A 17,630-nucleotide genomic window follows, 5' to 3' on the forward strand; every position below is an offset into this window, starting at 1 on the left:
AAACTACCCCAAAATGGAGTGGCAAAAACCAACAATAGCAATTGTTTTTTTTTGTTTTTGGCTTCACTGCGCAGCTTGTGGGATCTTTGTACCCCGACCAGGGACTGAACTTGTGCCCTCGGCAGTGAAAGCGCAGAGTTCTAACCACTAGACTTCCAGGGAATTCCCCAACATAAGTTTTATTATGCTCATGGATTCTGTGGGTCAGAAATTTGGATACAATAGAGCAGGAATATATTGTTTCTGCTCTACAATGTCTGGGGATTCATTTGGGGAAACTTGAATGGCTTTGGGTGACTTGAACAAGGGGATAGCAGCATCTGGAGACTTCTACATTCATGTGTCTGGCACCTTGGCAACGACGGCAGAAAAGCCACGCTCAGCAGGGACTGTCCATTGAAATTCCTGTGTTGGCCTCTCCATGGCTTGAGCTTCTTTACATCATGGTGGCCGCAGGGTAGTGGGTTTCTTACATGGTGGCTCAGAACTCAGGACGTGGTATATGATGAGCTATACTTGGAAGGCAAATGGCATCTCTTCTCACATACTTGTTGGCCAAAGCAGTCACAATCCCACCCAAATTCAAGGGGAGGGCACACAGACACCACCCATAAGAGGAGGATGTTGAAGAATTGTGGAAATGTTTGTTTTTATACTGCCACACTCACCTCTGTCTTTCTTGATCACAGTTCTCCCGTCAGACCAGACTCCTTTCTGTTCTAAAAACATACCGCCTAATCCTAACCTCAGAGCTTTTCCATCTTTTTGTTCTCTCTGATGTGACCTCTCTTCTTATCTGAGTCCAGAGATAGACTAAGTCTTCACTGTCGATTCACAGAATGAGTCTGAAGCTTTGCTGCGAGAGATAAAGCCCTCAGTTCAGTTCCCAGACACCACATTCTGACTTCTGCCTGTGGAGTCTGTTCCAACCTCTGCTGCTTGAGGCAGAGGCAAAGACCTGATTTTTGCCTTTGTGACTAAATCTCCACTCAGGTGTCAACTCCCCAGAAAGCCCTTCCTAGACCACTGTATCTAAAGGGCCTCTCCATCTTTCTATCCTCTGTTTACTTCATTGATAGTCCTTACCACAATCTGTAGTTTTCTTGCGTATTTGTTTCTTTACCTGTTTATAGAATGTAACTTCCGTAAGTAGAGGAATACGTTTTTTTCATTACTGTATCTTTGGGCACGTAGGAGGCACTTAATATACCCTTGTTGAATGAATGAATGAAGGCTGGGAGGGGTCAGAAGTGAAGATTTGGAAGTCACAAACATTTAAGTGGTTATTGAAACCATGGCAAATAAAGAGGCTCAGGGGGTTTTCCTGGTGGCGCAGTGGTTGAGAGTCTGCCTGCCAATGCAGGGGACACGGGTTCGTGCCCCGGTCCAGGAAGATCCCACATGCCGCGGAGTGGCTGGGGCCGTGAGCCATGGCCGCTGAGCCTGCGCGTCTGGAGCCTGTGCTCAGCAACGGGAGAGGCCACAACAGTGAGAGGCCCGCGTACCACGAAAAAAAAAAAAAGAGGCTCAGGAGATACCGTCAAGGATCATTGGTATTTAGGATGGCATAAGAGGAACCCACAATGAACATTTAGAAAGAAAGGCCATAAAGAGAGCCAGAAGAAAGATGTCAAGGGAGGAAGGGAGGGGAATTTGAAGAAAAATGGTAGAGGCAATAATGTTAAGTACCACAGGGAGGCTAATTTAGATGAAGACCGCAAAATGTTCCTCAGGTTTATCAAGGAGGGGGCTTGTTGCCAGAGCTCTTTCAGTGGAATCAGGGGAAGAAGCCACATTATAGTGGCTGAGAAGCAAATGGGAGTTGAAGTTGAGGAAATGGTGACCATGCCACTTAACAGTGAGGGGAGATCAATGACAAGGAAATAGCTGGTGAGGAACACACAGCCAAGTGTGGGGCGGGGGGGTGTCGCGAAAGGATGAAAGATGTTTCCAAGCTGAAGGGAGTGAACAGTAGAGAGAAAGAGATTGAGATCTAGGAGGGAGGGAGACAGCATGGATTCAGGAATAACCCTGGAACAGGTTGACCTCTTCCAGTGAGACGACCATGGGGAAGGGGAAAAGATGGGCGTGCACGATTCTCTCCCAGGAATACTCATTCCATTTGTAATTCTTTGTTCGGCATCTGCCTTGCCAGCTGGACTGTGAGTTCCATGAGGGCAGGTTTGAGTGTGGCCCGAGAAGATGGTGAAAGTCATGACAGCTGCTGAGACACGTGAGGGGGTGACCAAGGCAAGGACAAGTGCAGGTGGGGGCTCTTCCGGGATTATCTGTCCCAATCTTTAAGGCAGTGGGAGTTTTCTCTGCCTTCCTTCCACTGCATCGGTGCAGGAATATTGACTTTTAGGGTTGCTCCAGGACAGGAAGTTTGCAGGGTAAGAGGAATAAAAGGATGCTGCTGCCGAGAGCTGTTCACGTGATGGACCGTGGAGTCCAGCTTGGAAGGAAGAAGGTGATTCAGCTATTGATGTTGTGGTGGGGATGAGGGCTCATGTAGCCCTGAGAGGCAATGGCTGAAGATAAGGGCAAGCCAAGGTTGCTGGGATCAAGAAGGTGCATGAACTGAGGGGGGTGTGTGTGTGTGTGTGTGTGTGTGTGTGTGTGTTTCACACAAATTTTAAATCCAAATAGGATTACGATAGGAGTTGCGATAGAAAGAATATTGCTGCTATAAAAATAGACTCCAATACGTATAATGGCTCAAACACAAGAGGAGTTTATTTCTGTATCATGTAATAGTTCAAGGTGTGTGTTCTCCATCCGCAGGCAAAAATGGACACAGGGTTCCTGCTGCATGCAGTGAATTGCAGACTTGGGCTGCTGATACACAAATTTTAAATCCAAATAGGATTATGATAGGAGTTGCGATAGAAAGAATATTGCTGCTATAAAAATAGACTCCAATACGTATAATGGCTCAAACACAAGAGGAGTTTATTTCTGTATCATGTAATAGTTCAAGGTGTGTGTTCTCCATCCGCAGGCAAAAATGGACACAGGGTTCCTGCTGCATGCAGTGAATTGCAGACTTGGGCTGCTGATGGCTCTACCACCTAGAACACGTAGCTCCCAAGGTTGTCTGGGAGACCATCATCCCAGTCAGCTAGAAGGAGGAAAGAGCTTGCAGGAGCATAGAGGGAGTTCTCTGTATCTCAGGGCCCGCAAGAGACAACCATAGTTGTCAGCCAACCACGTTCAGTTGGCTAGAAACTCTGTCATATCTAGTTGCTGAGGATAATGGGAAATGTAGTCCAGGTGTGTGTCCTAGAACAGGGGTCCCCAGCCCCCAGGCCATGGACCAGTACCGGTCCACACAGCAGGAGGTGAGCTGTGGGCAAGCGAGCGAAGGTTCATCTGTATTTACAGCCACTCCCCATCGCTCGCATTACCGCCTGAGCTCCGCTTCCTAACAGATCTGCGACGGCCTTAGATTCTTACAGGAGCGCAAACCCTACCGTGAACTGCGCATGCGAGGGATCTAGGTTGCACGCTCCTTATGAGACTTTAATGCCTGATGATCTGAGATGGAGATGAGTCGGTGATGCTAGCGCTGGGGAGCGGCCGCAAATACACATTATCAGCAGAGAGGTTTGCCTGCACAGAGACCATGATGAATCAGTTGCTTGCAGAATATCAACACCCTATCAGTGAGTGGCAAGTGAAAACGAGCTCAGGTTTCCCACCGATTCTGCATTATGGTGAGTTGTACAATGATTTCATTATATATTACAATGTAATAATAACAGAAATAAAATGCACAATAAATGTAATGTGCTTGAATCCTCCCGAAGCCACCCGCCCCCCCCCCGGCCACCCCTGTTCCGTGGAAAAATTGTCTTCCAGGAAACCGGTCCCTGGTGCCAAAAAGGTTGGGGACCGCTGTCTTAGAAGGAGAAGGAACATGGATTTCCTCAACAGCTGTCGGCCTCTGACACATTGCAGTGCCACAGAGAGAAAGACCGATCCAGTGGCTTACACCCTGAATAAATGTGGAGAGAGGTCTGGAAACAGAGATGCACGGGGCACTGTGTGCACTGGGGTGGGGCTTTTGCAACGTGATGAGAGAGTGATGGTCTGGAAATGACACTGTGGGGAGGACAGATGGTGTTCAAAGGAGTCAGATTGATCTGGAAGTGAATGCTGGCTGGGTATGTTACTTTCTAGCTGTCTGACCTTGACCCAGTCATTTAACTTATATATTTAACTTCGTCCAGCCTTGGTCTCTCCATCTGTAAAATGGGAACAATAACACAGATTTCACAGTGGTAAATGGATAATGTAGGTGACAACTTCTTGGCGATGAGTAGCTGTTTCCTAAGTTATTTTTCTCCTTCTACTTATTTAAGGCTCATCAAAGTCACAGACAGAGGGAAAACTTTGTTCAAACAGGTACCAGAGGTCTGTGGTTGGCTAGAGCAAAATTTACCTGGATCCAGGTAGGTAGATGTGCAATGGTTATGAATGAGGAGGGTCTCCGCGGTACATGAGGGACAGTAGCTGGAACTCAGCCTCAGTGTGAGGGAAATGGAAGGGGTGGGACGAATTGCACAGAACACAGGGCCCCCTCCAGGGCAGCCGCTACCCTGCTCCAGCCACCTGTGTCACCTGGGGACAGACACTAGAGTTGCCTAGAGCTTCTGAAGGTATAAGTGTGGCTTTTTCCATACAAAGTGTCCTAATTTTTCAATGTTGGCTACAAATTCAAAATCAATTAAAATCACTGCGTAGTCAAACAAGATGTGTCTCTGGTCTGATCTAGCCCTGGGGCCACCAAGCTGCAACTTGTGGCATATTCCGTGTCAGTTAAGGCCAGTTATAAGCCCTGGTCTCCACATCTGTGCCGCCCACGGCAATAGCCATAAGCACAAGAGGCTATTTGAATTGAAATTTAACTTAAATGAAGTAAAATGTAAAATTCCGTTTCTTAGTCGTACTAACCACATTCCTACTGCTCCATTAGGCATGGGCGGCGGCTAGCGGCTACTGACAGAGCAGGTATAGAACGTTCTCTCATTACAGAAAGTTCTTTTACAAAGCACAGTGCTCTAGATGGAAGGGGCATGAAAGGCGATGTTGTGTCAGAAGTGGTTCCCTTTCTTAGACGTAGACATGCGGCTGTGTTTTATCTGCGCTGATTTGTTAGGTGTTGTCATATAGCCAGGGTGTGGGTCAGAGGAATGATTTGTGCAGTTTCATATTGTCTCACGCTTCTCAGGGCTGTCACTTTGGTGACTTATGGGGACTTGACAGTGTCAAGATGGATGGAAAAATCCCACCTCTCCACCCCGTTTCTAGCCACTCTACCTTGAGTGTAAGAGATCCACCCCCTGCGTGAGGAGGAGTTTTATCTTAATACCCTTGAGGCAGAACTCTTGGTTCCTCCAGTGGGAAGGGGCTATGGTCTGCACCAGGATGAATATGGAAGGTTGACTCTTAAACAGAGGTTGGCACTGGTGCTTACTTGAGCAGGTACCATCCGTCAAATGATTAGGCTACCTGTAGTCACTTTTCAGGCAAAATGGGTGGCAGTGGTGGCATTTGGAGGGGGATCTCTAGGATGCAAAGGCCAGTTAAGTAGAGCCCTGGGATGGCATCTGAGACTAGGGTTCTGAGGAGTACCAGCTGGTAGGTAGCAGGCAGCTGTTCCAGGGGAGCTCCGCCATTTTTCAGGACGTCTTCCCATACCGATCATCCCAGCCCCTGGATCTCACCAGGCTGGGGTGCAGCCTGAAATCACCTGGAACCACTATATCTTCATGCTTTGATGGGAACCACAGCCTGTCACGTTCCCAGTGACAGCATCTCTCTCAGCCACGAATTCGCTGGTTGGACTCAGACTGGTGTGGGCAGACACAGTTGCCACGGGAGAGCTACATGACGTTGTAATTTAAACAGGCCTGGAGGAAGCTGTCAGAAGGACCCTGCCATGGTCGGGGAAGGGAGAATCAGGCATTCAGTCAGGTGTTGCTGTCTGAGTTGCTGAAGGTCCGAAGGTGCAGAGAGGCTAAGTCACTTCCCTGTTGTTCATGGTGAGGCAGAGGATGAGTTGGATCGTGGCCAACTGTCCTGCTCATCGCTGTCATTCGGAGGACCAAATTAACCCTCACAAGTCAGCGCGGAACACTTCCCGGGTTGTCCCAGTAGGAATCTCCGCTGAATATTAACCTAGGTAGGCTGAAACAGAGATGTAAGCCAGCTGCATTTTGGCCAGTCAGCTATGGATGTGCATAGGCGGAGAGGGCAGCTTAAGCTGGCGATGGCCATGTGTCCTGATATTGCATGCTGTGTTTTGCATTATGACTTTGCAGCCTGACAACATACTTTGCTGCATCTTTGCTAGGAGAAATGACAATGGCCTTGATGTAGTCTCCTCCACGATTCTGCTTTTGAGGTCACCATATGAATGCCCAGATCTGGCCTCCCCAGCAGATGAGGACTCAGGAACTGATCTGCACTGTGTCTCTCAGCTCTGGCCTTGACCCCAAAGGGGGATGAAAGGGAAGGGCTCAAACCAATGGCTCCCCGGGGGTCATGAGTTTAGGATTCAGACCCCTGCGGTTCTGATGATAACCTGGATCACCCACCAGATCATGACCACTTTTGGTTCTGTAGGCAAAATGGCCAAATGATTTGATATAGAAAAAAAAAGAGAAAAAGAGGAAAGAAAAAAAAGTGGGAGGAGGCACGATAAAGAACATATATCCCAGTACTGGATTGAAAGAACATTTCACAAGGTGACCTTGATCGTCCTGCCTTTGCCTGTCTGAACTTCCCACATGCCAACCAAGAAGGATATTTGTCACACTGTGCTATAAAGAAGTTCTCTGTTCAAGCTATTCTATACCATATCCATTAAGGAGAAGTGTCTGGAGATACATCCACAGATTCTAGAAGTTTCTGCAACATGGAGAGTGTCTCCCAGAGAAGACCTAATCCATCTATGAATATAAGGTGGTACTGGTAGCAAGTTAGGGCACCCAGGCCTTAGTGACAGGTCCACAGACTCTTCTACTAGGAGAGAACGGTTGTCCTGAGTGCCCGTCGGTCCTCCTGGGAGCTTTCCCTAAATGGATGGGGCCTAGGACAGAGCCTGGTTATGAATTTTGTGCCTTAGAAGGTCGTTTTAGACTCAAGTTCCAGTGTAACTGTATTTTATAACTGGGACATTTGTTCACAGAGCTTATTCATTTATCCGCCCTTTACCCACCAGTCCATCCATCCATCATCCATCATCCACCCATCTACCCACCCATCCTTTCTTTCGGAATTTGTTGTGTGCTTATTGTCTGCAAGGCACTACAGGGGGTGCTGCAAAAAAGAAAGTGTCATCTCTGCCCTCAAAAAGCTTATTTTCTAGGAGAAGGAGGCAAGGTATAAAGAAATAGGTGCAGGAAACGGTTTCAGGTGCTTTGTTGCAAGTCTGCACAGGGCCCAACTGTGCATAACAGAGAGAGCGGTCAGCTCTACTTGGGGGCTCAGGAATGGCTGCACAGAGGAGGTACAGGAGTCAGAGAGGGGATGGGTGTGTTGGGGGAGATAGAGATGTGGGTACAGACACAGAGGCTACAAATAGCCCAACACCTTCACGGAAAACAAAGAGTTTGGTGTGGTTAGAGCATGGGGTGTGAACTAGGGCAGCAGAGAGAGCTAAGGAAGGCAAGAGAAGTAGGCAGAGGTTGGATTATTCACAAAGCCTGGACACGATGCCAAGGATTTTGGACTTCAACACACAGCTATTGTGGAGCCATTCTAGCATTATAAGCAGAAGGGTAACATGGCCAGATGTGCACATCTGAAAAAGTACTGACTTCAGGACAGGATAAGACCCAGAAGCAGGGTCCCAGTTAATTAGGCCTGTGAGCGATGGTGACACCTCAGACGAAGGCAGTGGCCTGGGATGGGGAGGAGAGAGAAGGGGAGAGGAAGGGCACCGCCTCCCCCTCAGTCTCTTAGACCACCAGGATTACTTTCTTCCTCTTTCAGCCCAGTCACTTTAAAGTGGCCATTTTACTAATTTAACTCCATTTCTCAATTCCCGAGGAGCAGAGGGGAACTCCTGAGCCGGGTCGACCAGTGCAGGCACTCCAGTTCTGCCCGCAGTTGGACTGCAGTGCCCGCACGAAGTCAGTGTTGCCCGTGGGTGTAGACTCTGGTCTAAAGGCCCACATCCTCGATGGAGAGTCTGCTCACAGCACAGCTTCCGTTGGCCGTTTATCCTTCTCTGACTTCCTTGTCTGCTTGTGTCTAGTGAGGTCTCATTCTGTTTCTGGAGAGAGGCTGGATGTGCTCAGAAGTTGGAGTGCTCAGTCTTTGGATGGGTGACACTCTGGGGGCACAGAGCCCCCAGCCCAGGCCTAAGGTAGAGGGGCACACTTTTCTGGAGACGGTCAAGCACCCGTGCGTTGCCCGATGGCCTCGCCGTGCACAGCACTTCGTCGTAATGCAAGGAGGGGCCGTGCGTAGGGAGCTTGTGAGCTCACCTCCCAACTTCCCTTCGGTCTCCTTGGGCCGGTCCACAGTGGATAATAATCTCTGGCTGACTTGAAAACAAACATTGGGTGGGCTGGACAGAGAGGAAGGAAGAAGGGGGGAAAGGCAGACCGATCTGATTAAGGGGAAATTCCGCGTTTCTTGAAATCTTCACAATATCCAACTGGACTACTTCCAAGAATTCACAGACTGAGCTAATAAATCGCCCCAAAGAGGTCTCTAGGGAACCTGTTTGAAAAAATAGTCAAGAGGCATGGAGTGTTTTTGAATCAGTGAGTAGTTTTCAGTATTGGAACATGGCTGGATTCCTTTAAGAGACTTAAACTCCTGAAATATTATTTACATTCCCTGGGAACAGAGTTCATCCTTTTTCTCGGCCCTTTTTGGAACTGACACAGCTTCTGAATCAAGGAGGGCCCAGACTGACGATGAGGATCCGCTGTGTTTTCTGGGTGTGGGTGAGTCTGAGCCTGGTGTGGGCTTGGAAAGAGGAACCTGACTGCAGTGCCCAAGACTGGCCTGCAGGTGGGGCTGAACGTTAGGATGCTTTTGGAGGAGAGATCTTAGTGGGAAGGGGATCCGCTCGCTCTGTCATGGATAACTGGAAGCCAGCCCACAGAACTCAACCCAATGGGGCGAATTCTTGATATCTGGCATTTTAAAAACCTGGGGTTTACAGCAGGGAGGCAGAGGTGCGCACCTAGGCTGCGGGCTGGCTCAGCGGGGCCGGGTGGCAGGAGGCTGCCTGCATGGGGTCGTTAGGAAGGCCGCGCCATCGGTTTGCTCATTCACCTTGTGTTTATTGAGTGTTGTGAGGTCTGTCCTGGGTGGGATGGAGGGCAAGGTCACTTAGGGAGTTTGCAGTTGAGAGGGAGAAGCGAAATTCCCCAAGTAAACGAATACATGAAAATACTTCCAACTTGTGATCATTGCTGCTGAGATGCTGCTGAGACAGGGAAGAGTGGCGACTATGTGGGCTGACTTCAGACAGGCTGGGCAGCAAGGAGCACCCTGAAGAGGGTATTGAAGAGTGAGGAGCAGCCGGCCCTGCCACGAATAGGAGAAGAGGAAACAGAAGAAGACCAGGGGGCTGCAGAGTGGGGGAGGGGAGGGAGTCCAGGAAGAGTCGGGAGGAGAAGGTGGCAGTGAGAGTTTGCATTTTATTTATGGAAGCAGCCGATCAAGCTCTTCCCCTGTCAGTCACATGTTAATCTATCATGTTTCCAAGGAGAGGAAAGTTGGGCCACCGAGAGAAACTGAATCCCGTTGAATGATGCGGAAAGAAAGAGATGGAGAATTAATCTGGGGACCGGGGAAGTGTCTAAGTAATGCACACGGGTCCTGATTGACTGATGGAAGTTCTCGGCGCCTCGAGTGGCAGCAAACGGGGTGAAGAAAGAGACCACAGGGACTTCCCTGGTGGTCCAGTGGTAAAGAATCCGCCTTCCAATGCAGGCGACGCGAGTTCAAGCCCTGGTTGGGGAACGAAGACCCCATGTGCCACAGGGCAGCTAAGCCCACGCACCACAATTACTGAGCCTGCGTCCCTCAACTAGAGAGCCTGCGTGCCGCAAACTACAGAGCCCGCGCGCCACTAGAGAGAGAAAACCCGCACGCCACAACTAGAGAGAAGCCCTGGTGCCACAACTAGAGAGAAGCCTGTGTGCCACAACGAAGAGCCTGTGCCTCAAAGAAAGATCCCGCATGCCTCAACGAAGATCCTGCAACTAAGACCCGATGCAGCCAAAAAAAAAAAAGAAAGAAAATAAATAAATAAAATGAATTAATAACTAAAAAAAAAAGAATGATACTGCAGACCACCTACACCCACCTCTTTCATGGTGGGTCCTGGTTTCTGCTAAACAAGTATTTTAATCATTCAAAGAACTAGCCCCTTGGGCTTGGGCTCACCACACAGACCTGGATTAGAATCCTGCTGTTGCTCTTGAAAGAGAGGTTTCTTTGAGCTTTACTCTCCTGCCTAGAAAATAAGGATATGGAGACTTACCTAGTAAGATTTCGGGGAGGATTGAATAAGATGTATTTAAAGCACCCAGTGCTGTACCTAGACTATGGTAGGTGCTCAGTGAATGTCAGTTTCCTCCTTGCTGACTACATAACAGTGAAGACAGATAGGTAGAAAGATAGTGATGATGATATTAATCATTCTTTCATAAGATGCTCGTACTGGGGAAAGAGCAGGACCATCGATGTACTTTGAGGAGGGGGAAGTCCCGGGTAAGGAGTGAGTCCTGCATTTTAGTTCATATTCTCCCAGCTCCCTCCTCTGTAAAAGGAGGGTAGGGTGGTCTACAGGCCAGAGTTAGACTAGTTTAAAAACATTCTTGGGGGACTTCCCTGGTGGCACAGTGGTTAAGAATCCACCTGCCAATGCACAGGGGACACGGGTTCGATCCCTGGTCTGGGAAGATCCCACATACCACGGAGCAGCTAAGCCTGTGCGCCACAACTGCTGAAGCCCGCGCACCTAGAGCCTGTGCTCTGCAACAAGAGAAGCCACCACAATGAGAAGCCCGTGCGCCACAACAAAGACCCAATACAGCCCCAAATAAAAAAATAAATGAAAACATTCTTGGGCCTTATCTCTGGAGATTCTAATCAGAAGGTCTGAGCTGGGGTCCTGGATGATTCTGACACAGAGGCAAAATCACTCCAGGTGATTAAGACCCAGGAACACTGGAATAAGTGTCTCCAAGACCCTTTCGTCGTCCTGAGTCATCATCCATCACACCAGACAAGGACCAAGGGGACCAGAACCACTCTCCTCATTTGCCACTAGAGGGCGAGCGTGAGGCACGATGGCCAGAGCGAGATGCTGTCTGTCTCGGCTGTGACTGAAAGAGCCCAGGGAAAATCTGTAGTCCCACAGAGGGTGCTGTGCGAGACAGATAAGGCAGGGGTCATTTGGGAGGATTGTGTGCCAACTGGAGATAAGAGGAGAAAGCCAACGTCTACTAGATTCTGTGAAGTGTACGCTTTCTTCTGTGCCTTGATATCGGACAAGATTTGGAAGATGAAACTTGCTACTTCGTGCAGTAAGGACTTCATCAGGACGCTTCAGAGCCCCAACTTCCAGTTCCAGCAAAATCAGCATCTGGGGCTTCCCTGGTGGCGCAGTGGTTGAGAGTCCGCCTGCCGATCAGGGGACACGGGTTCGTGCCCCGGTCCGGGAGGATCCCACATGCCGCGGAGTGGCAAAAAAAAAAAAAAAATCAGCATCTAGCTCAGAGGGCCAGTCACTCCCGACCCTCATCTGCCCCCACTCTGTCCCCCCCCCGGTAAAGGATGCACCCACTGGAAAAGGCAGTGGGCAGGCTTGGATCTATTGGTCCTTGGCTGTGCTTCTGCAGACTCTGCCCCTTCAGAGTTACATGCACAAAACAAAGGACCGTCATGGCCTGATTCCAGCTGCAGAGAAGCAGGCATCACTTCCCGTTTGGTGTCCTAGTCGATGCCCTTAGTTTTTGGCAAAGCAGAATTCCAGTCCTTTCTCTTTACCACCTCATTAACTTTACGTTCTGCAGCAGGCTGCATTTGAGGCCACAGCCCTTGGCGTCTGTACTGCAGCAAAGTGGGGACTTGAAATCTTCTCTTCTTTGCCAGCAATTTATATTTGGACTTTCCCTGCTCGGTGACATCCTCTAGGTTCCACTTCCATAGAGGCCCAGGGGGCCACAGAAGCAGAAATGGTTACCCTTGCTCCCCAAAGGGGGAAGAAGAAACCAAGGGCAGTGGCAGGGCTGGTCTGGGACTGCCCCAGTCACCCCGGAGTGCCTGAGTGACAGTACCTCACCTCCCGCCCGCAGTTCCTGGCAGGTTGTAGCATGGGAACACCTCAAAAATCCTGACTGGACGTCATCACTCCATGCACCCCATCTTTCTTGAGCCCCTACGCTGTCGGGCCCCATATTAGCGTAAGAGATGAGTAAGACTTTTGAGAGTTCCTAGACTCCACGAACTCAAACTTTACATGGAAGGAAACCCGTGCTCACCTGGTTATAGGTGAGGGTAGTAGTGTGTTGATGGAGTAATATGATAAATGGCATAATATGGGCACATGCAAGGAATAATGGGAGGGTGGAGAAAAGAACGATTGAAGAAACTGATGCTGAGGAAAAAATGACTAGAGACGCCTTGTCTGATGCTGGAGTTGTTTTAGGATTCGATGCTCTCGCCCCGTGCATTCTCAGTCTTGGTGGTACGTGGCAGTTTTGTTTAGCGGAGGCGTAGCTTAAGATTCAGGTAGCTACACCTATGCGAGGAATAATAAGCTGCATTCTAACGAGGTCCTCATGCAGTTTCAGAGGACAGGAGTGGGCTGGCCAGGAAGGAAGCCCCAGCAAGGTGGCAGGGCTAAAAGAAAGGCCTGAGCTGGGGATGTTGCTGACAACCAAACTCACCTCCGTAGGGATGTGAGTCTTTTTTCTTGTAATAGCAGTTACAGCATTTGTTTATGTACCAAATGTTGAGGGTCCCGCCACAGATCAGGCAGTGTGCTGGTCACTGGAAAAAGAGGAATACAAGGCTCTTAGCTTCTGGGAGACATGCTCTGATAGAAGAAATGGACAAGTAATTACGATGCAACAGGATGTGTGTTACATTAGAGGTGAATACAGGAGGCTGTGCTCAATGCTTTGGGGGGGTGGATGGGTGCAGATGTACCCGGTGAGGTGACATTTAAGCTCACATTTATTTATTGTTTTGGCCGCGCCGTGCTGCCTGTGGGATCTTAGTTCCCCGACCAGGAATTGAACCCACACCTCCTACAACGGAAGTACAGAGTCTTAAGCACCGGACCAACCGGAAGTCCCTCAGCTCGCGCTTAGAGGAAGTGTTGAGGGAGCCGGAAAAGGGAGCAGCATCCGCGGGCCTGGATTTGAGAAGGCACGCGGCCCGGAGGGCACTGCGTGTGTGTCTGCATGCACCCCCCTGAGCCTGGGTGTGGGGTCGTGGGTGCTGAGAGGTGGGAGATGAGGCTCCAGAGAGACTGTGGTCGGTCAGGTGCAGCCCTCGAGTAGAACTCACCCCTGCTGCTCATGGATCACGAGGCAAGTTCTCCCTTCCTCCAGATCACCAGGATGCCCGGGATAGAACCATTTCATTAACCCACTGTTCATCACTTCTTGCTCTTTCTGGATGCTGGGGGAGGAGTATGGGAAGTGGGGAGGCAGGGGCTCTGGGAAGGGGTCATGAATGTGGACTAGGCCAGCTTATAATGCTTTAACTTTTTTTTTTTTTTGCGGTACGCGGGCCTCTCATTGTTGTGGCCTCTCCCGTTGCGGAGCACAGGCTCCGTACGCGCGGGCTCAGCGGCCATGGCTCACAGGCCCAGCCACTCCGCGGCGTGTGGGATCTTCCCGGACCGGGGCACGAACCCGTGTACCCTGTGTCGGCAGGCGGACTCTCAACCACTGCGCCACCAGGGAAGCCCATAATGCTTTAACTTTTTAAAAATTCAGAAAAATCAATGCCTGAGAATCAGTTCATATATATGGTTCAGGGACAATGATTTTTAACTTTACAGGCAATTGTCATTGAGTGTTTGCTTAAAGACAGTGTAAAAATACTGTATATTAACAAGTCAATCAATGCAGAGTGGGTGGAAAAGTCTCCCCCACGTCCTTTGCTTTTCTGCATTGCATTGAGTGGGAAGTATGCTGAAAAACGCAGATTGCTGACAGTTCATTTCCTTGGTCAGTTAAAACTATTTGGAATCTTCTATGTGCCAAATACTCTTAGGCTCTACTCAGAACAGACAAATCAACTTACACCTTACATCTTTAGATATTTATGAGTGGTAATGTCAGTTATCATGGACTAGGAACCTCATATGAATGGGTATAGAAACAAGGCTGATACAAATAAGATGGACATAAAAGCTCCTGGGAGCAAAATATTCAAGGGCAAACCGATAACTAACAAGGTATAGTTAAAGCTGTTATGATCAAGCAGTTCAGCAGGAAGACAGAACAAGAATATAAACAAATAATGGAATTAGAGGTTATTTTGTTTTACATTCATTTGACTCATTATTTGTTTGCCAGGTAGTATTTTCCTTATGATTTAATAGGACACTCGTCCCCCTGCTGCCCTCTCCCCCGCCACTGCTAATTGGAACCTACAGTGGGTTTTCTCGGGTAGGAGGGTGCATTCTATGCTTTCTCAGACTTGTTGTGACTTTGACCCTTTTAGGGTGACACCAATACTTGCTGACTTCAACTCACTTGGCTCTTAGCACATCACGTAGTTGGAGGGGGAAGTGCTCCCTTTTTATTTTTAAGATGCACAGCTAATTGGAACTGGAATGAAATAACCAGCCGGGAAGCTTGCTGCATGCCTCACAGCCCCTTTCTGGGACTTCAGAATTTACAGGAATAGGAATGAAAGGGTGCATTTTACACTTTCTGGACAAATAACCATCCAAAGTAGCCAGATGCAGAAAGACTTTGAAACATGGGCCCATAGTAGCCTCAGGATTATTTTGCATTTATCTGGCTAATCTTTGCTGATCAGGTGTGAGCCAATTAGATTCTTTGTTTTTCTTTTTCATGGTTGCCTGAAGGCCTAGATTATTTAGGGATTCTATCTATTGTTTGATCTCAAGCAGAGAAGCCCAAAGCTGTGGGCCAGCCCAGATGTTTGTCAGTGTACCTGTCTGGGCAGCTTTCCAAAGAGATGACCTTTGGTAGATTGCTCGGGATCAACTGGTCCAGCTTTTTCCTTCTACAGGGATTCTGAAGTAAGAGCATCGGAGCAGGACTTGGACAGAGACAACGGGTCCCAGCCTGCTCAGTTGCTAGCCCAAGAAGAGAGGCCTTAAAAGCTGCTGTAAGTGTGATAGAATCTCCGGCTGGGGAGTCAAGTCTCCCCGTGTTTTAAACTCAGATTCTGGGAGGTTCTCTCCATGACTCAGGATCCCTTGCTTTTTAGGATATAAGCTCGCCTTTTTTTCATTCCTCCTGCTTCTCCAGTTTATCTCCCGGCTTCCGGCCTCATTATGTGAAGTATGGGCCCGCCTATAGCAATGCAAATCCTTTGGGCTCCTAGGGCGCTGCAATCCCAACAGTTTCTCCTCAACAAAACTGCAGGCAGCAGCGAAATGCTCTCTCTCCACCATACCCCGAAATGGGTGTAGGTGAGCGTGACTGTTAAAGAGGAGACCCGGGCCCTAGATTGGGCCTTTTTCGGTCTCAACAGGCGGCTGCTGCTTCCCCCGCTGCCCCTAAATTCCTTGCGACCCCAAGGCACAAAAGGACGTTTCAGGGCGGGGTTTCCATCCCCAGCAGCGGGCTACAGTCTTCCCCGGCTGCCTTCCTTCCCTACTCAGAGCAGTGAGGGCTTCAGACTTTCCTTTCCAGCTAGCTGCCAGGCCACTGATGCCCGAAGCCCGGCCTCCGGCTCCACTTCCTGTTTGCTGCCTCACCCCGGGCCCGCCCACGTACGTGCAGTCGCGCGCTCGCCGCCAGCAAAGCTATTGGCTCGGCGCAGTCACCCCACGCGGGCTGCAGCGGCGGCCTCCGCGGATTGGCGCGCGGGCGAGCATCCACCGGGGCGCGCGCGAGCGGGTGCGTGCTGCCTAGGCCGCACCGAAGCCCACCGTCGCGGGGCGCGGTTCTCTCTGCCCGTAATGACCACCCCTCCGCTGTCCCTGCGATGCTGATGCTGCATTTGGGGCCGCTGCCAGCCCGGGTGGCCGATGCACCAGTGTAAAGAAAGGGCGCGAAAGGCGCGCTCCCCGCTCGGGCGCACGCACCGACCGCCGCCCTCCGCCGCACACTGCAGCAATTCGCGCTCTCGCGCCGCACCCCTCCCCGCCTGCACTCATTTGCATATCCCACGATTGTGGCCAATCAGGACTCGTCTATCTCGAAGCGGACGGGTTTGGCCTAAGAGGAAAGGGAGTGGCTGGCGGCGCATGCGCCGCGGTGGCCGACTTGAACCGAGGCTTTTATTGCTGTAGTTTATTTCCACCCCCTTCCCTACTGCTCTGTCTCTCTCTCTTTCTGTCCCTCTGTCTCTCTCTCCCTCTCTCTCTTTCTTTTTTTCCACCCTAGCTGAGGCAGTGTTGGAGGAGAGGAAGAAAGGGAGACAGAGGATTGCATTTATCCCTTAACATTCCTGAAAATTTCTATCAGCAAGACCAGCTAAGCGGCTGCACATTTTTCAATCCTGCAAAAAATACCAAGTCTCTTTCCGGGCAATTTTTGTTTTAAAGCTGCCCTCTTGAAATTAATTTTTTCCCAGGAGAGAGATGTCTTATCAGGGGAAGAAAAATATTCCACGCATCACGGTGAGTTTGGTACTTGTGAAATCTGCGATCGGCCAGCAACCTTTTGTGGCACAGAACACATAAGGAATTTTTTTTAAAGGAGGGGGAGGAAGAGAGACCCAACTTTTTTTTTTTTCCTTTTTTCCCCTTGTTGCTAAAGAAGGCGATCGTGATGGGAGACGCAATCCTATAGAATTGTAAGCCATATAGTTTCTAAGGCATTAAAATAGGAGCGTGAGTGCATTAAGGTCGTTTTAGGTAGCGCGCCAGATCCGCTGTATCCTTTTATTGTCAGAGCGAGATGCTGTAGTGCTGGCCTGCGGGGTGTAAGCAAATGGATGCCAGATTGAATATGCATGGTTGAAGCTCGGATATTGTTCTCCCGGCTGCGTGCTGCGATGCTGGACTCCAGGAGCTGGACTCCAGGAGCTGGATGGGGAGATGGGGAAATGGATTCTTCCTGTATCTCCCGCCACCCACCATAAAGGGCTTTCTGGAGCCTTCCTCCGGTTCCTCAGAAAAAGGAGCGTGTTTTAGCTCGGAGGCGTAATGACAGCAGAGGGATGCTGAAAAGGGCTGGGTGTACCGGGATCCTGTGGAAACGGGAAGGAAAAACAGGGACGCGGTGATGAGCAGAGGAGGGGGGGAGGTAGGCGTGGGCTTTTTGTTGACCGGGTCCGGTTTTTGGTGGCCCTCTCGGCTTCCTCGCCCAGTGGTTTGGGACTGGGACCCTGGCGGCTCTGGGCTCGCTTTCTTGTGTCTTTCTGCCCCTTCTGCAGCCGGGGAGGCGTCCGTGTTGGCGCATACAAAGCGGGCTGGGAGGGTGGGCGTT

The 17,630-nt window shown here is 49.9% G+C and overlaps 1 protein-coding gene across 5 annotated transcripts in view; it reads left to right on the forward strand.

The window, feature by feature from the left end:
• Positions 1 to 17,630, forward strand: part of DPYSL2 (dihydropyrimidinase like 2) — a 119,226-nt gene that overhangs the window by 25,920 nt on the left and 75,676 nt on the right. For 2 of the 5 annotated variants that reach the window (XM_024767760.1, XM_024767765.1), the window contains exon 1: positions 16,481 to 16,819. The exons of 2 other annotated variants lie outside the window; for them this stretch is intronic. In XM_024767760.1, coding sequence (XP_024623528.1) covers positions 16,781 to 16,819 — 39 coding nt within the window. In that variant the 5' untranslated portion in view covers positions 16,481 to 16,780. Of the gene's footprint in view, positions 1 to 16,480; positions 16,820 to 17,630 lie in introns of those variants that run through there. One more of the 5 variants, XM_024767762.1, reaches the window with a different exon arrangement.

This window comes from Neophocaena asiaeorientalis, unplaced genomic scaffold (genome assembly GCF_003031525.2).
Source record: "Neophocaena asiaeorientalis asiaeorientalis breed wild unplaced genomic scaffold, Neophocaena_asiaeorientalis_V1.1 scaffold523, whole genome shotgun sequence".
Taxonomy (NCBI): Eukaryota; Metazoa; Chordata; class Mammalia; order Artiodactyla; family Phocoenidae; genus Neophocaena; species Neophocaena asiaeorientalis.